The following is a 19,379-nucleotide window of genomic DNA, read 5'->3' on the forward strand; positions in this document are numbered from 1 at the left end:
TTGTGACGTTACAAAAGCTACAATCTGCAAATTTCTTGTTCTGAGACACTGCTTATGATTTATAGGGATTAAAAAAGAGGAGTGGGTGAATTTTTATCATTATAGGGTGGTTGTGTACACACACCCTCGACACACATTTAAGTTCACACACCACGTAAAAGTGAATTTTGCATAACAGGTCCCCATTAATGACATTATGACAACTCTAATCTCATTGAATAACACATTGGCTGTACATAATAATACATTACCAGTACAGATTGGATGGGATAAAGAAAGATTACTGGAATATGTAGGGCAATGGTCTGGAATGGATAAAACTTTGGCACACTTGGTCAAATTCAGCTCTTTGTTATAAAGAAATTAGTGAAATTAAAAGAAACACACACACACACACACACACACACACACACACACACACACACACACACACACACACACTAAAGTATCCACCTGATACTTTTCAAATTGCCCCAGGCCTACTTCTCTAATGGAAGTTTATTTAGTTCAGTTTTCACCACAACTGCGTTCAGCTAAATTGATCCCAAACAACACTGCTGTTGTGAAACTGCCTGAATGCCTGGGCGAGAGGGCAAAATTTCTCACTAACAGACTGATTGTGACTCAAAAGTTTGATTACAGAATAACACAAGCCCAAAGCAGTCAGTTCACTCTGTACTGACTTTGAATTTATGTGTTACATGACCTTAAAAATCTTAATATAAAGGCTGAAATGTTTGAAACTGGGTAAACAAACATAAATGGTTCCAATATGAATTTCTGTACAGAAATGCAATTCTTTTTATTATTATTGTTATTATTCAGACATTTGCAATTTATGAATCAAGCATTTAATATTTAAGATATTATTATTAGTTATCATTATTAATTATAATATATTATATGAGCATCAGGTTATTCATTTAATTACTAACTATTAAATTATACAATTATTATTCTTCAAAATGTACAATTTATGAATCAAACATTCCATATCTTAGCTATTATTATAATCATTATTATTGTTAGTAGTAGTTATTATTATTAATTATATAATAATATCATAAATGATTAATATATTTACTACTATCTACAATTATTACTTTAATTATTTTAAGTATTGTTATTATATACTATTCATTACTAAAAAGCTATTCATTGATCAATTTACTATATAACATTATTAACTACTATTACTAATAATAACTTATAAGATTAGTTAATAATACAATTTTTAATCTTATTTATTTATCTATTCATTTTAAAATTGTTTTGGAGGATGAGCAGATAGTAAAAGCAGCCGTGAACTCGTGTCAGTAAGCATCCCATGATGCACCTCATGAAGATTTAATGAAATTCTTCTTAATTTCAATTTCCTGATCTTACTAGTGAATCGAAAATAAACAAACAAGCACTTCAATAAATATATTAATCATTTATTACTTCTCCTATTTGTACAAAAGGGGCATTTTTTATTCTTAGTAAACTTTTTTTCATTTCACATTGGTTGTGAACAACACAAATACAGAGTCATATCAAGAGTATAAAATAAATGGATATAAGGGAGATATTTTTTGAGGCACATTTTACGAATATTTTCCACTTAGAGGAAAATCTGGCATTTATACTGGTAAACAATACTGTTTAGTCCCCTAACACCACCAATCATATGAAAGATGCACAGGAAATTATGCGATACAGGCTTACATTAATATGCACTGAACATAGTCATGTATACACGTAAACAAAAAGATTTGAACAGGTATGTAATGTATAAATACGCACTGCAAAATGGTTTAAAATCAATTAAGGTTTAATACTCTTGCAGAATGCACAACTGTATTTCTTAAATTTTTTTAAAGAAATAAATTGGAACTTTTGAGCCCACTTAGAAAATTACATTGAGATTTATAAGTCCATTGTATAGAGCACATTCCTGGGAACAATAAGATACTACAACCTCTTCCTGATGGTGTTGTATGTAGAGCACAGGGCAGTGCGTGCAGCCTATGACACACTTTCAGTCCTACAATCACATTCAGCCTCAAGGCACTGTGATACAATCATTTACATATGTGTAACTTTAATCTAGTTACTGTACTATTAAAAAGTAAACCCATCCATTTTCCAAAACCCTTGTCCTATGTAGGGTCAAGGGAATACTGGAGCCAAAGAGCCAGACAATGGCGTAACCACAATTTTAGGTTCAAAATATATGAATATATCTAATTTTTATAATTTTGATAACATCTGACCAACAGGTGGTGCAGTCCTAAAATTTCTCATTGGCCATGTTTCCATCCAAAGTTGTGGAAAGTTTTCCATCCACACTTCTGCGCAAAATTGGAATATCGCATAAAACATTTGCGAAAAAAGCACGATTTCCACCACATGTGCTCAAGAAAACAAAATCGTCACTTCCTGGGAAATTGGCGCAAAATATCTGTAATAAAAGGTCAGAGCTAGAAGTTGCTGCAATCAGGGAAGCAACTGTGGCTCTTTTTTCCTCCATCATAAATGACTTGTGTCTCAGAGCGTGTACATGAAACACAATAAACGCTGTCATGTTATCTTGTGTTCGGATGCCTGGTGTTTGGTAAATCAATCATGTGAGATGTTACTGGGAGGGAATTAAACCAAGCCATTTTAATGACAGACTTTGGCTCAGGCATTTCAGAATAGGTAAACCAACATTTGAAATGCTGTGCAATGAAAATGGTCCATTGGTTAGTCCAGTTATCCAATCACATCCACTGTTGAGGCAAAGTCACATGAGTTTTTTGTTGCGCATTGAAGGATTTGTGTGTTTCCATCATAGTTTATGTGCATGTCTTCTCATTGATATAAAAACGTTTCCGCTTTAACCCAGACAGCAATATAGTGTCTGCCCAGATCCGGCCCATATCTGGTATGCATGGAATTCACATGTACCAGATGTGGCCCGGATCTGGGCCAACACTATGATGCTGTCTGGGAATTGAGTGCATAAGTCTTTTTAGAATTAATGCGCATCTTGTCATTTTTTAATGCAGTATCCCAAAATGCGTATAAGAATAGGTGGATGGAAACCTAGCTAATGATACAGTACATACATGGTTTCATTTCACAATCCAACAGCATTGCCGATTCCTAATTGTCTTTCCCTGACAGAGGGATAGACTTTCCCATGCAACAAAAAAATCAACCTTGATTTCAATAAACATACGTTTTTGAAATCAAAATGGCATCTGAAACATCATTATTGTCTTAAGAGCTTTTCAAGTCATTGTCGACCCAGGCTTGATAATTGACCTAAATTTAAGACACTTAATAGCTAATTGAGTATTGAGCATTAAGTAATACACTGTTTTAAACTGGACTTCAAACCCAGTCCATTTGACATCGACAACTATCCATTGTCAATAGTGTAGCTAATATGAAGCACAGCCCACACTTATCATGGGAAATTCGTGTGACCAACTTGAACCCACAGTGAAATCTGTGTGGGGAGATTTTTTCACAAATATGGGATTTAAATTTCCGCAATTTCCCACAGAAATCTGCAGAATAACGGTAAATGTGACCACACCTTGAGACAACTATCTGCACAGTAAAATGATAAAAATGACACATAACATCAACAAATTTCATACAAGTTTAAATGAAGTTGGCTATATCAATCATGCACCATTGAAATGATGTTCAATAAAGGAATGCAAAAATGTTGTGGCACAAATTAAGACAGTCAAGTCTCAAGTCAAAGTGGCATGTGTGACGTTAAACATCTCTAATATGTATTTTGACATGTACAAGTAAACTTTACATACAAACTTGTAATACATCCAGTAAAGTCTTCCCTATCCCATTATGTACATTAATACATTTATACACGGCTTCAAAACATGAACATACTATATTTGCCACAACTGCTCTTGTTGCATCATGTTTATAGATGTGGTGACAAATCTCTATTAAGTCAAACAAACCAAATACAAACCCTTTCTAAAAACAATCCAACCGGTGTGCATTTGGAAAAGGCACACGCGCTGCTGGTTCACCTCAAAACCTGAGTGTGGCTGAGACGCTTGTATTGTGGTCGGTCGCAGGACCAGCAAGGAGTTTCAGGAGGTGCTACTTCTCTTCCTGGTTCGGGGTTTCCTCAGCATCACCTCTTCCTCTTGATCGCTCTCACACTCTCTTTCGAACATGGCCACCGTGCGCCCTACGTAGCCCATCTTGGGTTTGTCCTGTAAACCCCGAGAAAGATCATTTGCATTTGTAAATTGGTATTCGACAGATACCAACGAGACAGAGTATGTGATCTTGGGATCTAAGACAATAGAGGGTCGCTCTTGTGATTTAACAGGTCATATTATTACCTGGAGACTGCTGGACCTACTGGAACCAGACAATTATCTTTATTGGAAATGTTTAACAGAGTATAATTGAGCCAGGCTCATGCAATACCTGTGGTTTGGGGGGACCTTTCTTCATCATGCGTGTCAAGTGGTTGCAGAGGGCCACGATTCTGAAAGAAAGCTATTGGAGAACAGGGAGAAAATTTAATTAACTTTTAGACTAAACACTATAGTTCAAAAGTTTGGGGTCAGTAAAGTAGTGCAGTAAAGACATTTATAATGTAACAAAAGATTTCTAATCCAAATAAAATGCTGTTCTTTAAAACTTTCAATTTAACGAATCCTGGAAAACAGATTTCACAAAGATATTAAGCAGCACAACTGTTTTCAACACTGTTTTTGAGTATCAAATCAGCTTAGAATGATTTCTGTAAGGTCCTTGTGGCACTGAAGACTGAAATAATGATGCTGAAAATTCAGCTTTACCATCACTTGAATAAATTACATTTGAAAATCTATTCAAATAGAAAACAGATATTTTAAATTGAAAATAAATATTTCACAATATTACTGTCTGTACTATATTTTTTTTAATCAAATAAATGCAGCTTTGGTCAGCAGAAGAGACTTTTTTCAAAAACATAAAAAAAATATAGCTGCAAACAGCAATTATCGGGGGTTCAAGTGCTTTAAGGCCTTTAAGCACAAGCGTAAAAAGGTATTATGTTTTAATTAGCAAGCCTGTAACCATCTCGATCATAGATGGAAAAGACCATTTACAGCAATTTACCATAGGAAATAGATGGTTTTTGAAGCTTTTTAACAGTTATCAAGGTTAAGCCACAAACCTAGGAGTAGTTCGCGAAAGTTGGGTTCTAAATAATCTCCAATATTTAACGAACGATTTGATTGACATTGGCGGTCCTAGAGGCAAAGTTGCTAAGAATGAGAAGTTCTACTATGCGATAAATCGTGTGGTATACTATCCTTTAAGCACATGAAAAACATGAAGGGTTTTTAAAAGCACGCTGCAACTGTATTTGAAGGTTGAGCAGTGATGAGATGTCCCAACAGGGTTGAACAGAAAGTGCAGAGACATACAGTATTTATACTGTATATTTTTAAAAGTATTGTTAAAGATGTATAGTGGAAACACACAACACCATTTCCAGATCTAAAACTATGTAAAACTCCTACCTGCCACCTCCTGCGAACATATTGTCTCCTGAAGTTCTCAATGTTCACCACAGATTGTCGTCGCACCAGGGCTTGTCGGGGGTTTATGGGCTAAAGGAAAGACAATCACATTGTCGTTACCGTTCAATAAACTGTAAGTCTTTGGATTTCCCTATTTTATCAACTACCAGCTGAAACAACTTAAGTCAGGCTGCCTCTCGCTAATTTGGGGTGTCACTCATGTCTGTAATACAAACAGTGTTACAGAAGTTCACTATTTTGGTTTAGGGCTTTGTTCAAATCAAGTTTGAGCAATGGTAAAAGTGATGCCTTAGCAATAGCACATGACTGCACAAGTTCCAAAAAATACACACCCCTGAGGGACTGAATACACTTCATCTCCCTCTATCCCACAATGCACCATGGCCAGCTGCAGGACTAATGATCAGTGTGAGGTATTTAATCATCATTCCAGTGCTTTATTCAGTGTAGAAAGAAATGACATCTGTCATGACATGCCGAAGAAAACATCCAAGTGCCGACATTCACAAATAAATGCACATCACATGTTACAAACATGAATTAAATTAAAGTAGAAAGTAACAGGAATATACAATAAATTACATGTGCAAGAAAGAAAAGTCAGTTTAAATGTAAAATTAAAACTGGCAATGAGCATGTAACGTTTCTAAAAGTACTTCAAATAGGTGCATAAATAAATTGGAGAACTTAAAACTACTTATAAGAGAGAGAAAAACAAAGCAAGTACATTGTTTGTCCAAAATCAAATGTATTGCCCCTGTAAACAACAGAAGAAACAAACCATGCATAAAGATGACAAAAGGAATGAAATCATAAAGGCTGATATCATCTCAACTGTTGGCTCTTGCCTTTAAAAAAGGAAAGAATTGTTTTATGGATGTTTGATCAGTATTGGACCATACATAAAAAAAAAAAAAAAACTTTAATACTGAAAAATTCGAAAGTATGCTCTTGAATGATGTAGGGTACCAACATGTGTATAACTATATATATATATATATATATATATATATATATATATATATATATATATTCTCAAGTGTATACCAAACAAGGAAGTTACAAACAAGGAAGTTACAAATAAACAGCAACATTTATGCAAAACTGACTTTAAAATTGAGTGTTTTGCATGAAAACTCTAATTTTTAGGTACTAAAGTAAAATAAATATAAAAAATGTCTCAAAAGTGTCTCAAACAAATGTTTTGTTGAGATAATGATCTTTAATTGTTCGTTTAAGTCTTTTGATATAAACCTTGCCAAGCCTGGCACATGAATAATAATAAGGTGACAATATTCTATGCGTTATACGAACTGGCAACTTGATGCTTTCACATTCATCCATTTCACTGCCAAACCTTTTTTGCTTGGTCTTAAGTACTTTTCTTTTTTTTTTTTTTTACAAAAACTAAACACCTGAAATAGAATTATTTCAAAAAGTGCAGGACAGGTCAGGAATTTCATAAAGTGGATAATATATGCCATCCAGAATAATAAAAGGTTGCTACACCCTGGTCCTTAGACATAAATCGTATTAGCCTAGCCATGAATAATAAATAGGTCACAAAGGTCGTTCACCCAAAAATATCATTTCAAATCTGTATGACTTTCTTTCTTTTGTGGAATACATACAAATATATTTTGAAGAATGTTGGTAGCCAAGCATTTTGGTAACCATTGACTTTCATTGTATGGACAAAAAAAAAAACGTAGAGACATTTCTCAAAATATCCACTTTTGTGTTCCACCCAAGAAAGTCATACTGGTTTTGAACAACATGAGGGCATATAAATCATGACAAAATTAGATCTTTAAAATATTACTATTGCCCAAAATATTTGGGGACAAACTTATACATTTCTTTCACAGTGGTTGCGACTCCACCATCTACACCACTGACTACACATCCTGCAACTCTCCTAATCCCAGTGTATTACAATTGCAGTCTAATCTCTTTTAGCTAGACTTGGAGACGTCGGGTTGTGCTCGAGGACATAGTTCACCCCCACGGGCCCTGCTCAACACCTCCTTCAGGGCCTTGTTCTCCTCATTGTTCAGTGCTGAGTTAAAACCCAAGCCCTTGTTCCCTGCCTCTCCGTTTAGTGAACCCATAACCTGCTGCAACCAGCGTAGTTCTGCGTTCAGCTCCTGTCTGAGGGAGCTCAGGTGCTCTTCTCTAGTCAGGTAGCGTCTGTCAATGCTGGCTAAGTTGGCATCGGTTGTCCTCAAGTCCTCCTGGAGGCCTTTCTTCAACGCCTCCACTTTGCGGAACTCATAGCGCACCTGCGAGATCTCCTGCCGGATGGTCTCACTTTCCTCTTTATACCAAGTTTCCTTCTCACTGTAGATGGAAAGAAGAACCTCGATGTCATCCTGAAGGGATTCACGCTTCTGAGCCACATTTTCGAGACCCATTTCCACCAACGAGATGTCCTCCAGAACGTTAGCGAAACGCTCAAAGTTGACATAGGTGTTGTTGGGAGGCATGCTGTAGTGGGATTGAATGGTGTACTCTTTCAGGCGTTTGGTCTTCAGCTGCTGTGATTCCACTTTCTCTTGCGCCTCTAGGGTGGCGCTGCTGTCCTCCGGCCGTTTGTGGGTCTTCGCATAGAGAAATTAGGAGGAAGAATGAGTAAGAAACTATTTCGCTTTTTCACCAGGGAGTCAAAGCACTCAACTCACGCAGCAGACCCAGGCAGGAAGAAGGATTCTTGGATCAAAGGGATGGTGGTGTTAGGATGAGGAGAACAGCATGGCACACACTGGATTGAGTCGTATCTACAGTCCAATCATTGATTAGAAGAATTCATCGACATGCGATTGCTTCCATAATGAAAACTTGCATGCATACGTGCATCTAGTAGTTGGCCAACAAGGTAATACCAGGATACCTGAATAGTTCTCCCATCATTTACTCACCCTCATGTCGTTCCAGATTTTTTACAGGATTTTTTAGGTCCAAAAAAACATTGGACCCCACTGACTTTTAATGTATGGACAAAATAAACTTTTATTGTATGGACAAAACAAAGATTGAGACATTTTTCAAAATATCTTCTTTTGAATTCAAACACAAAAGAAGGTGAGCCAAACTTGTTTGGAACGGCATGAGTGTGAGTAAATGATGACAGAATGTTCATTATTGGATGAACTTTCACTTCAGTTGCACAATGTAGGGCATGGCATATGTGATGTAGCACATTTACAGTAAGTTTGTCATATGTATCGTTGTTAATGATGTGCGTACAACCCCGGTCAGTTCACTCTAAACAGCAGAGCAATGTTCAACACTCGCATATGATAATGCCAGTAAGAAACACAATAAGCCGCACAAGCGTAGATAAATATGCTTTCAATTGTGCATTTTTCAGACATAATCCAAGTTGTTACCTTAATCCAGGGGTGGTTGAGTGCGTCTTGTATCTTAAGCCTCTTTCTGCAAAGACAAAGAAAACTGAAGGTGAACGCAAAAAAACAACTTAAAGAGAGAAAAAAGAAAAGAATTCAAGTCAAATCAAGTTTAACACAACCGTAGTAGATCCAAAGTGCTTTACAATACAATAAAAATAAATCAGAATTTAAGGAGTAGAAAAAAGACAGAAATGGAGATAAAAATCAAGTATCAAAATCAATCAAAATGCATACATACATACATGCATAACATAGAACACTCGCTGTTTAAAATACATACTGTACACAGCATCACTCGAACGCTAGAGAATAAAAATAAGTCTTTAAACTGGATTTAAAAAGCATCCAGTAATGGAGAGGCCCTGGTGTTCAAAGGTAGACTGTTCCAGAGCTTTAAGGGCAACTACAGAGAAAACTCGATCACCTTATGTTTTACAACGAGAACATGGGACCAATAAAACTAACTGATCACAAGATTTTAGTGACCTAGAGGCTGTGTATAGCCTATAATAAGATCACAAATATAATCTGGAGCCGAATTGTGCAGTGCCTTGTATGTGAAAAGAAGGATCTTTAAGTTGGCTCTAAATTTCATTGGTAGCCAATCCAATGAGGCAAGCTCAGGGGAGATATGATCTCTTTTCTTGGTTCCTGTTAACAATCTGGCTGCTGAATTTTGAACCTTCTGTAATAACCGAGACAGTGTAGATTGAGGTAGGTCAATGTACAGAGTTACAGTAATCCAATCGAGAGGAAATTGGTGCATGAATCACAATTCAAATTCAAATTCAAGGTCTTTACTAGAAAGAAAGTGTTTCACTTTTGATACAGTTCTGAGTTGAAATAAGCACTCTTTACAACTACATGCTTGTCAAATTGGATAAGAGGATCAAAATAGACTCCAAGATTTTTTGCATGATTGTGTAGGTTGTTACTTAAGGAACAGTAGTTGAGTTGTTGGTAGCAGTAGGACCTAGTAAAAGCACTTCGGTTTTGTTTTCATTCAGTTGCAGTGAGTTATTTGTCATCCAGGTCTTGACTTCATTGAGGCATGTGAAGAGATGATCTAATGAAAAGTAATTTCCTGGTTTGATTGGAAGATATAGTTGGAGGTTGTCAGCGTAACAATGATAATTTATGTTACTGAAATATTGAGCCTAAAGAAAGCATGTAGACGGAAAACAAAAGAGGGTCAAGAATAGATCCCTGTGGAACACCACAATGGATAGGCGCAGAGGTTGAAGTAAATGACCCGATATTTACAGAGAAGGTCCTCCCTTTTAAGTATGAGGCCCCCTAGGGTCTGGACTGCAACACACTCAAGTCATTTCAAGTGGAGTTGAAAGTTTCAACCAGTTGTTCAGTGACATTAGAATTTGAAAGGAACTTGGAATAAGAATTTGAGAGCAGTAGTAACATGAAAGGCACAAAAGTTATACAGGCTGAGAAAGGATAGGCTGGTCATATGAAATAACAGGCTCAAACATGATCATAAATGCCAGCATCAAATACTTCACAGATATGTACAGAGAAACCACGAGACAAAACAAGATCCAGTGTATGGCCTAAATTATCTGTAGGGCTGGAAAGTGACTGTAAAAAATTAAGTGAGTCCATACGGCTCAAAAAGAAGGTAGAAACTTCACTTTGACTCATAGTAAGTCTACTTAGCCGTAGAAAACACTAGATCTGTAGGATGCCACCATAGAATATAATACAGATCTGGTATGAGGCATCATTTAACATTAACCTGACAGTAATGAAAATTACAAGCTCAAACTTACGCTATTTATGACAATTAAGCTGTCAAAATTAGAATGTTAATACATATTTTATAGATTTTTTTTGTACTTGTGAGACTAGTAAAAAAACTGTTTGCATAAATATATTCAAAGACAAACTTAACTACAAAAATATTAGATTTAATCACAAAAAATGTAATTGACAGCCTTTCTAAAAAAAGAAAAGAAAAAACAATTCTCCCTAAAAAAAAACAAAGTCACACTGAAGCCTTTACTGTTGTTTCTCTTTATGGCTGAATCGTGATTTGAACTGTCACCTTGTATCTTTCACCAGCAGCTCTTTGATGAAGCTTTTGGCCAGTTCACTTGTGTTGCCGAAGAACTCCTCATCAAATTCGAAGTTAACAGCTGATATGTTTGCAAGAGTTTCCTGTTTGGAGTCGCCCAAGAATGGCGAAGCCCCGCTTAATCTGAAAAAGAAAGACAAATGCTTGACCTATGTACAAGCACATTCGAAAATTCCTGTTAAATCCAAAAACATGCAGGAGTTTACGCATCAGACAGCTGTTAAGTGCTGTACTTATGTTCACAATGGTGGTGATGGGTGGAACAGTTTGGGTGTCGCTGTCTGATGGCCCAAGGCTCAACACATCATTCATTATTTACTTTTCTAGTATATAGATATTTGTTTACCTCTATCATTCACAATCAATATGAGCTTGTGAAATGTTAATTCTATGAGTTTGTGAATATATGAGCTTGTGAACTGTGAATACAACTTTGCCATCACAGGAAAAAATGATGTTTTAAAATATAATTGGATATTGTTTGTTCTCCTATATAAAAATTTAACATGATCTAAATTTATAATACAAAAAATAATTAAATTCTATAACATTATTTTCGGATTTGTTAATCTAAACAAAAATTCTGTAATACTGAGTATAAACTGGTATACGGTGTGTGTACAGATATTAATCCAAATCACAATTCACATGGGCATGGGTGTAAAATTAAGGGTGTTACTGTTTGATATGTGAAAGGCCCATTATGAGAACCTCTCATTCGTTATTCATTGGTGTAGCTCATCAATACCATCACTCATCAATTGGTTCAGCATGTGACCTGTTAATTCCATGTGTATGGAACTCCATGGAATCTGTCTATCATTCTGTGGAATGTCTAGATGTCATTCTTCCATTCATACTCACAGGATGTATGTGATGACTCCGATGGTCCTGGAGGAAACAGAGGGACGGAAGAGAGCACATGGTTAAGCCATAGCCGAGCTTTGACGCTTGCTGTTTGTAAAGTACAAAGCGTGATCTGCTAAAAAGTTCTCACCACATGTCGGCCTCTAATCCCAGCTGCTCATAGTTGACTATCTCTGGAGCTGAAAATAAACCAGGTTAGAGGTATTAGCTACATTTGATTCAAAACAACAATGTAAGATGTCCAAAGATGGTAGAGAATTTCAGAAGCATCTGATCCATCAGTGTCATCCAAGACAATGACTCACTCACTTTGCATTTTACATCTTGAACTTTTGAACTTACCAACAAATTCTGGAGTCCCAAAAATGTTTTTGAACTCTACTCCGTCTTTGATCCTATGCGCCAAACCGAAGTCGATAAGCTTGATCCGCGGCAGTTGGATGTTGTTATCCAGCAGCATGATGTTCTCAGGCTTAAAAACAATTAAATTAGCCATTAAAACCATAAACAGTCATCCAAACTAAGTCAAAAACGTCAATCCATTGACAGCTATGTTTTCATTGACATTATGGGTGTCACTGTCTGACCGTCCAATGCTGAACCTGTCATTCATTATTCAGTTTGTTCTACTATATTATAATTTTACATGATCAATACTTCTTTATAAAGAAGTAAAGGGAAAAAAATATCTCAATTTTAAAATCAAGTCAAAACATTTGGTGATCAGTTCTAAATAGTGAAAATTAATTGAAAACAGTGAAACTGGAACATCTTGAGTTCACAAAGCACATTATAGCCTAATCTTTATAAACTAATGATCTACTGTATATCATTATAACCTTTCTAAGCCTGGCAAAAAATACAGGCTAGCTTAGTGCACCATGTTTTTGTATCATTCATGACTATGAAAACAACAGTGGAGATACACAAGCTTTCCATTTTCAAGTCCATAAATGGTATTTGTCATGTGTGTTTTCGGCTAATCAGCGAGACCTCCACCTCAGCAGTTTGCGTGCTGATGAAGTGGCTGAATGTTTCATGTAATTCTGAGGGACGTTGCGTGGGACTCAACACATGTTATGTTCCCTTATTAATGCCTCTACGCACCCAGGAGGTGAAAAGATGTATCCAGCTGACTTCAAGTGCGGAGGAGGACATACACTATGTTCCCTCAGGAATTGGCCATGTTTAGGATGTACAAGTAGAGATATTTGCTTCCTTGTCAATGTAAAAAGAAAGTCAATTAGTCACTGGCTACTTCTTAAATCTTTGAATTTGGCTGCTAGCTAAAATAGCTATTTTTATGAATAATTATTCCGTGAGCATGGCACAAGACTTATGTACACATACCAGTTAGAATGTGTTGTTTTGAGCGAGAACGGAAGTCATGCCAAGCTAATATATTTTTGATTGGGATTCTTTGGGAGTTATGCTAAGCTAAATATACAGTGACCTAATCAGTCTCTGGCTACTTCCTAATTATCTGAATTTAGCAGTTAGCTAAAATAACATTTTCACAGAACAATTCTTTTGTGTGCATGGTTCGTTTTGTCAGCAGTTAGCATATGTTCATTGGTGTAAGCGAGAGAGTTATGCAAAGCTAATATCTTTGAGTGAGAGTCTTTGACTCCCAAAGGACTGTTCATAAAGATGAATATTCAATGAAAAATTCAGTGCGATAAAAATTTAAATACTAATGAACGCTGTTAATGCATCTGTTCAGATCAACATGAACATGCTTGATTTTTTTACGGAGAGGTGTTTTAATCTCTAATTTTCTACACTACTAGAAAACATGTCCAGAGCATGACTTGGTGTCACTAAACTATTTTACTAAGCAAGAGTGAATAACAGAGGAAGATTCCAGACCCTGTACTCTTTCATTAGGCGTGAGCATGGCATGATGTATTTGTCAAAAGAACAGTAAGCATGTTGTTTTGAACAAGAAAAGAATTTCTGCTAAGCTAATTTCTTTTTAAATGGAAGAATTTGGTAGTTATGCTAAGCTGAGATAAGCTAATATCCAGTGACCTAATTAGTAAGTTTGTAACTTCCAAAGTCACTGAATTTAGCTGTTAGCTAAAAGAGCTATCTTTATGAACAATTCTTTTGTGTGCATCACACTATAGGTTTTGTTTACATAGCAGTTAGCATGTGTTGTTTTGAACAAGAAACTGAGTTATGCTAATTGAAACACCATAGCGAATACAAAATCTGAATGGCTGTTTGAAAGCATGCAAATACACTTTGACTTCCATGACAAGTAGGGTGACCACCATCAAACAAACCAAATGTGGGATGTTTACTAAGTTTGTGTGGGGCAATGTGGGACATGTTACCAACACTAAAACATAACCTGACACTTATATAATGTCGATCTAACTTAATATAAACATGTGTATTCTGCCTTTCAGCTGATAAAAATACAATGTTCTTTAGTCCCTTCCAGAAAACACCATTACATCACAATGTAACATAACATGTCATTTAATTTCAACATTTCTCTTTTTTGTTGCCATTATGCCACCTTTAAAAATTTAAATTTACCGAATTATCCATTTGTTTTCTGACAGAGAACACATGGAAATAATCACCGCTCCACATTTTGATTGACAGTTGTCACAACCTAGTGACCATGTTTACACCTTTCTTTTCAACCATTGGATAGGATTTAAAAAACGTCTGTTGTATTTGTACTTCTGACGAAGCGCTGTTAAATATAGGTGAAAAACTACGCCCCCAAAATAATAAATAAAATGCTTTCTTAAAGGGGTCATCGGATGCAAAATTCAAATTCTTTTATATGGTGTTTGCATATAAATATGTCTTTGCAGTGTGTGGACACAACTACCAAACGATGAAAAAAATCCATTCAATCCTTTTTTTCAATCCTCAAAAAGCCTAAACACTCAAGCTGTGAATCAAGCCATTTGGATTTTCTGAGCAATATGATGTCATCTTGAGACATCTTGAGTTCACAAAGTTGCTCATTATCATTTAAAGAGACATGCACCGAAACGGGTCGCTGTGAAAAGAAGTGTTTTTTACAAACTTTACATGAAGACCCTAAAGAATCATACCAACTTGTGGAAAATGGGCATCCGATGACCCCTTTAAAAAGGCAAAAGAACGCATGCACGTTTTCTTAATTTGTTAATTAAAAACCAACAGACTGATGAAATTGCGGGACATTTTCTCAATATGCGACTTGCGGGACAAGGGTTGAAAATGCTGTGCGGTACAATGCAAAGCGGGACAAGTGGTCACCCTAATGACAAGTGGGTGTCAGAAACGTAAAGTTACGTAGCATTTGCGGCCCAGAGTAACCAGGATATTCTGCTTTGCTAAAAGGTGTCAGAGAGTGAATCTGCATTTTCATTCAGCCCATCTGCTGGGTTTTACGCATCGCCTTTAAGCTAAGTGATATCCAGTGATCTACTGTAATTAGTCACTGGCTACTTCCTAAATCACTAAATTTTGCCACTAGCTAAATTAGCTATTTTTATTGCAATTCTTTCGTGAACATTGCACGGAATGGCATGTTTTGTTTGCATAGCAGTTAGCATGTGTTGACTGGAGCAAGAGAGGGAGTTTGCCAAAGTAATATCTTTTGAGCGTCTCTGTCTGCCCTTGTAGAGTTTAAGCGTGTGCTGGCGACTGTGGAGACGCAGCATTTAGAAAAACAGGATGGAGATTATCGCAGGGAACAGTGTGGGTGACATGTCTCATCAAGTGCCGCTGATAACCTTGCTGTGTTAGAATGTCTGGATCTGGGCCAGGCTGGACGAGGAACACATGTGAATGGGGTTCAAACACACGTACGCTCTCAGTCCATGGATGGGACGGCGTATGCCACAGTGATAAGTTAGAGCTGTCATTAGCAGAGGAAGTAGTTTATAAGCAAAAATGGTGAAAGGAAGGAATTTCCAGATGGTTGACAGAAATGGGGTCATGTATGCATTCCCAAGAAACAGTACAATAGCAGGTCTTAGAGAAGTGAATAGCTATTTTGTCATGCAAAGTTTCAGGTGTTGCCATGCAACAGACCCGATTGTTCTTCAGTAAAGGCCAATTCACCTCTGCTTGAGGAAGAGCTATACTGTTGCCTTGGCAACCATTAGAGCTTTTTCTCGCCTCCACAACCAAGCCATTTATAGCAAACTATACGACCGACTTAAGATCGCCGAGACAGCCGTGGACAAAACTTGTTTTGTACCTTCAGGTCAAAATGTGAAATTTTCTTGGAGTGCAGGTACTGAACTCCGTTGAGAATCTGTTTGATGAATTCTGTGGCTTCCTCTTCACTCAGTGACTCCTTCTGAGCCAGGAAGTCGAAGAGCTCACCTCCTGAAACACTGAGAAAAAAAAGAGTGGTTATAAGTGGGTTACCCATATATCATGCTAACCAATTGAGTGACAGACATTCAAAGATGCGTCCTCAAACAAGTCCAGCAAACATAAAAAGCTGACTATCTATCCATCCATCCATCTATCCATTCCTGTTGCATTTTTGCATTTCTAAAATTGTACATCATTTGTCTATTTCAATGTAATTATGTTAGTTTAATTATGTTAGTTGAGGGAAAAATAATCTCAAACCTACAACTATCATTAAAGCAATGTATAAGTCTAAACATAAATACGCTCCTAACTGAGTATAAACTGAACTTTGTCGGCTTTGGCTTTTGGCTTGCTTAGTTGGGGACACTTAATATTCAACAATATTATTGATCTGACTGCATTGACACCATTATATGTAAACTGGGGCTGTGCTTAACCGTCATAAGCTATGACATCACTGTTTTCTCCAGAGCGGCTATATATAAATGAACTAAATTAATAACCTTTTTACAGCAAAAATGAACCATCTATGAACTAACTTAAGCTGGACTATGACGCTATTTCTTCTAGATCTGATGTTCATCCGAAACAAACTCGGTTGCATTATTTTCCTGTTATCACTGTGTAAATCTGCTTTGAAACGATCTGTATTGTAAAAAGCGCTATACAAATAAAGATAACTTGACTTGACACACCAAGTACAGTTTATATCACACATACAGAGATGTTCATCTCAATAAAATGAGACTAGTAAACTTCCTCTGTGACAATTAACCACAGCAGAGCTTAAACAGCTTAGCACAGCCCTTTTTATCACTAACATCAAACCACTTTATCATAGCTCTGCAGAAATCTCTTTCCCAAACACTCACAGACATTTTAATATGGTAGTAAATCAGCCTCAGCTGAATTTGTACACTACAAGGTCTGATCATTGCCCCCAGAACGATGATCATTACTTAAAATGCAGAGCAGCTGACTGACACAGACAGTCCATTCAGCCACCGTTCAGATTGGATTCAGGCCACAATTAGTCCTAATTGAGCTTCCACGCTCCCATGCACACATCCCAGGCAGTGAAAACCTGAGCCGGGCCTCCGAGAAACTCTAGAGCTCTGACATTTACTATAGCTTCCCCTACATTCAGAGAATGACAAACACACTGGCCTCCAGACCACGAGATACACCAAATACACATAATAGTGTGGCAAATAGTTCTCTTTAAAATGGCGTAAGGGAACAGTCAACAAAACTGTATTTGAGTATGTAAACAGCAGTATGCCAGTTTTGGGACATAGTCTTTTACCAATATACTGTATATATATATATATATATATATAGTAGTGATATGATAAGTTATTTGCATATAGTCAAACCAAAAATTCCACCAGATGTAATTTTTAATCTTTTTTTTACTAGTGGGTGCACAACACTATAGCTAATTTATGTAAGTGATGAGAGCAAAATAAAGTAAACTGTGACATATTATACCCAAAAAGTCTTCATACAGTGGACTACCGGTAAATTGTATAAAAATTTGGGACTAAAAATTATTCAGACACTTTGACCTGACCATGTTTTGTTTAAGTGTTTTTTCTTTAATAGCTAATGCGACCTTTTTACACCACAGACTGAACGAAATTAAGCATTGCTTGGTAATTTGTTGACCTAAATTGATATTATCTAATTGTGTACTTAAATTTAACAGCTGACAGCTATTCAACCTAATTCATTTGTGAGACAGTCTATCAGAAGGATGGCCAAAACCAGTGAAATATCAACTAATTTGATAACTCTGATTTGATTTGAGTTCTTGTCCTATTTTATTTCCATTTTCTAAACTATAGCTAATAAACTGTGATAATGTGAGAAATGTTGAAGGTGTCTGAATACATTTTGGTTCGACTATGTATGCAAGTTACCATCTATATATATATATATATATATATATGATATTACATAAATGCACTATTATTTAATTTATAAAATACATATCTTATGCATTAACTAATATATAATATACAAGTTATACATTAACTACGATTGTGTGAATATATTTTATAACCGTAATATTTAAATCCTTTATAACTTAAATTTAAGGTTCATACATTTAAAAATGGGTAGCATGGTAGTTTAAACTCCTCTTCTTCCATAGCGCAATGGGTCATGGGTAATATTAGACAAAAAAGTAAAAAATATTAGCCAAACATATAAGCCAAACTGATGCACTGATGAAAATCCAATAGAAATACATAATATATGGAAGTACTATGCCATCTTTGCACCTTTGGCATAATATTTACAAAGCACAATGATTTGGGACAACCTCATCCAAATGTCACATACTGTACTGTACAGTGTAGGATGGAGAATATGCAGAATGGGATGCAAACTACATCATGCAGCCAATGTTTTTTCCAACTAATGCACCTGACTCAATGAATCAGGTGTTTGTTGATTAAAATGGCACTTAAAGCAGCTATTATAGCTGAGGACTAGATTGTAAGCGTTCTTTAGAGAAAGCCTAAAGAGACTAAAGTTAAATAAGTGAGTAAGATAAATTATGAGCTCTTGGACGAGAGCGGCAGGCATTAGTCAACTAAAGAGGAATGTCATTTGAGGACAGGCACTTGAAATCAAGCAGTAGCTCACATTCATTTGAAGGTACAACCCGGTTTGTTAGAGTTGTAATGGGTTTCCTTTCACATTTCCACAAATGGCCTTTAAATTCAGCTAATATATTGCTGGATTTTTCATTTACATTCAGAAATCTTGAATCCCTTCTGAATTCTAAGGGTCAGAGAAAAGATGAAAGTAGTCATGTACAACTAAGGATGTGTCTGAAAGCTAAATGCACGTCAGAATCTAATGATTGTACCACATCCTGTCCATCTTCATCTGATTGATTTTTGAGGGCAACATAGATGTATCTTCACTGCCTTTGATATACCACAATCCTGTGCTTTCCATTCTGTGACAGTTGAGCTACAAAATAAACATAGCATCTGAAAGTTGTGGTTGGTGGTCGGTTTTTCAATGTTTTCCACTTTTGATGTAATTTCTAGTGAGACATTAATATTGTACTAATTAAATATTTGCTTATTATATTTGCTTGCT

General features: G+C 36.2%; 1 protein-coding gene across 3 annotated transcripts in view; it reads right to left on the minus strand.

Moving 5' to 3' along the window:
- Nucleotides 1–1,415: 1,415 nt before the first annotated feature.
- Nucleotides 1,416–19,379, minus strand: part of dapk2b (death-associated protein kinase 2b) — a 35,972-nt gene continuing 18,008 nt past the window's right edge. The window contains exons 4-13 of one of the 3 annotated variants that reach the window (XR_013196672.1): nucleotides 16,138–16,276; nucleotides 12,264–12,393; nucleotides 12,052–12,100; nucleotides 11,919–11,945; nucleotides 11,025–11,177; nucleotides 8,945–8,990; nucleotides 5,535–5,624; nucleotides 4,447–4,518; nucleotides 2,968–4,226; nucleotides 1,416–2,884 (exon numbers count right to left, since the gene is read on the minus strand). Coding sequence is in view for 2 of the 3 variants with exons in the window: in XM_077211069.1 (XP_077067184.1) it covers nucleotides 7,511–8,155; nucleotides 8,945–8,990; nucleotides 11,025–11,177; nucleotides 11,919–11,945; nucleotides 12,052–12,100; nucleotides 12,264–12,393; nucleotides 16,138–16,276 (1,189 nt within the window). In the remaining variant the exon portion in view is untranslated. Of the gene's footprint in view, nucleotides 4,227–4,446; nucleotides 4,519–5,534; nucleotides 5,625–6,935; nucleotides 8,156–8,944; nucleotides 8,991–11,024; nucleotides 11,178–11,918; nucleotides 11,946–12,051; nucleotides 12,101–12,263; nucleotides 12,394–16,137; nucleotides 16,277–19,379 lie in introns of those variants that run through there. The other 2 variants (XM_077211070.1, XM_077211069.1) reach the window with 2 other exon arrangements.

The sequence above is a fragment of the Siphateles boraxobius genome, unplaced genomic scaffold (genome assembly GCF_051911475.1).
Source record: "Siphateles boraxobius isolate OS27281-9 unplaced genomic scaffold, OSU_SipBor_1 65, whole genome shotgun sequence".
Classification (NCBI taxonomy): Eukaryota; Metazoa; Chordata; class Actinopteri; order Cypriniformes; family Leuciscidae; genus Siphateles; species Siphateles boraxobius.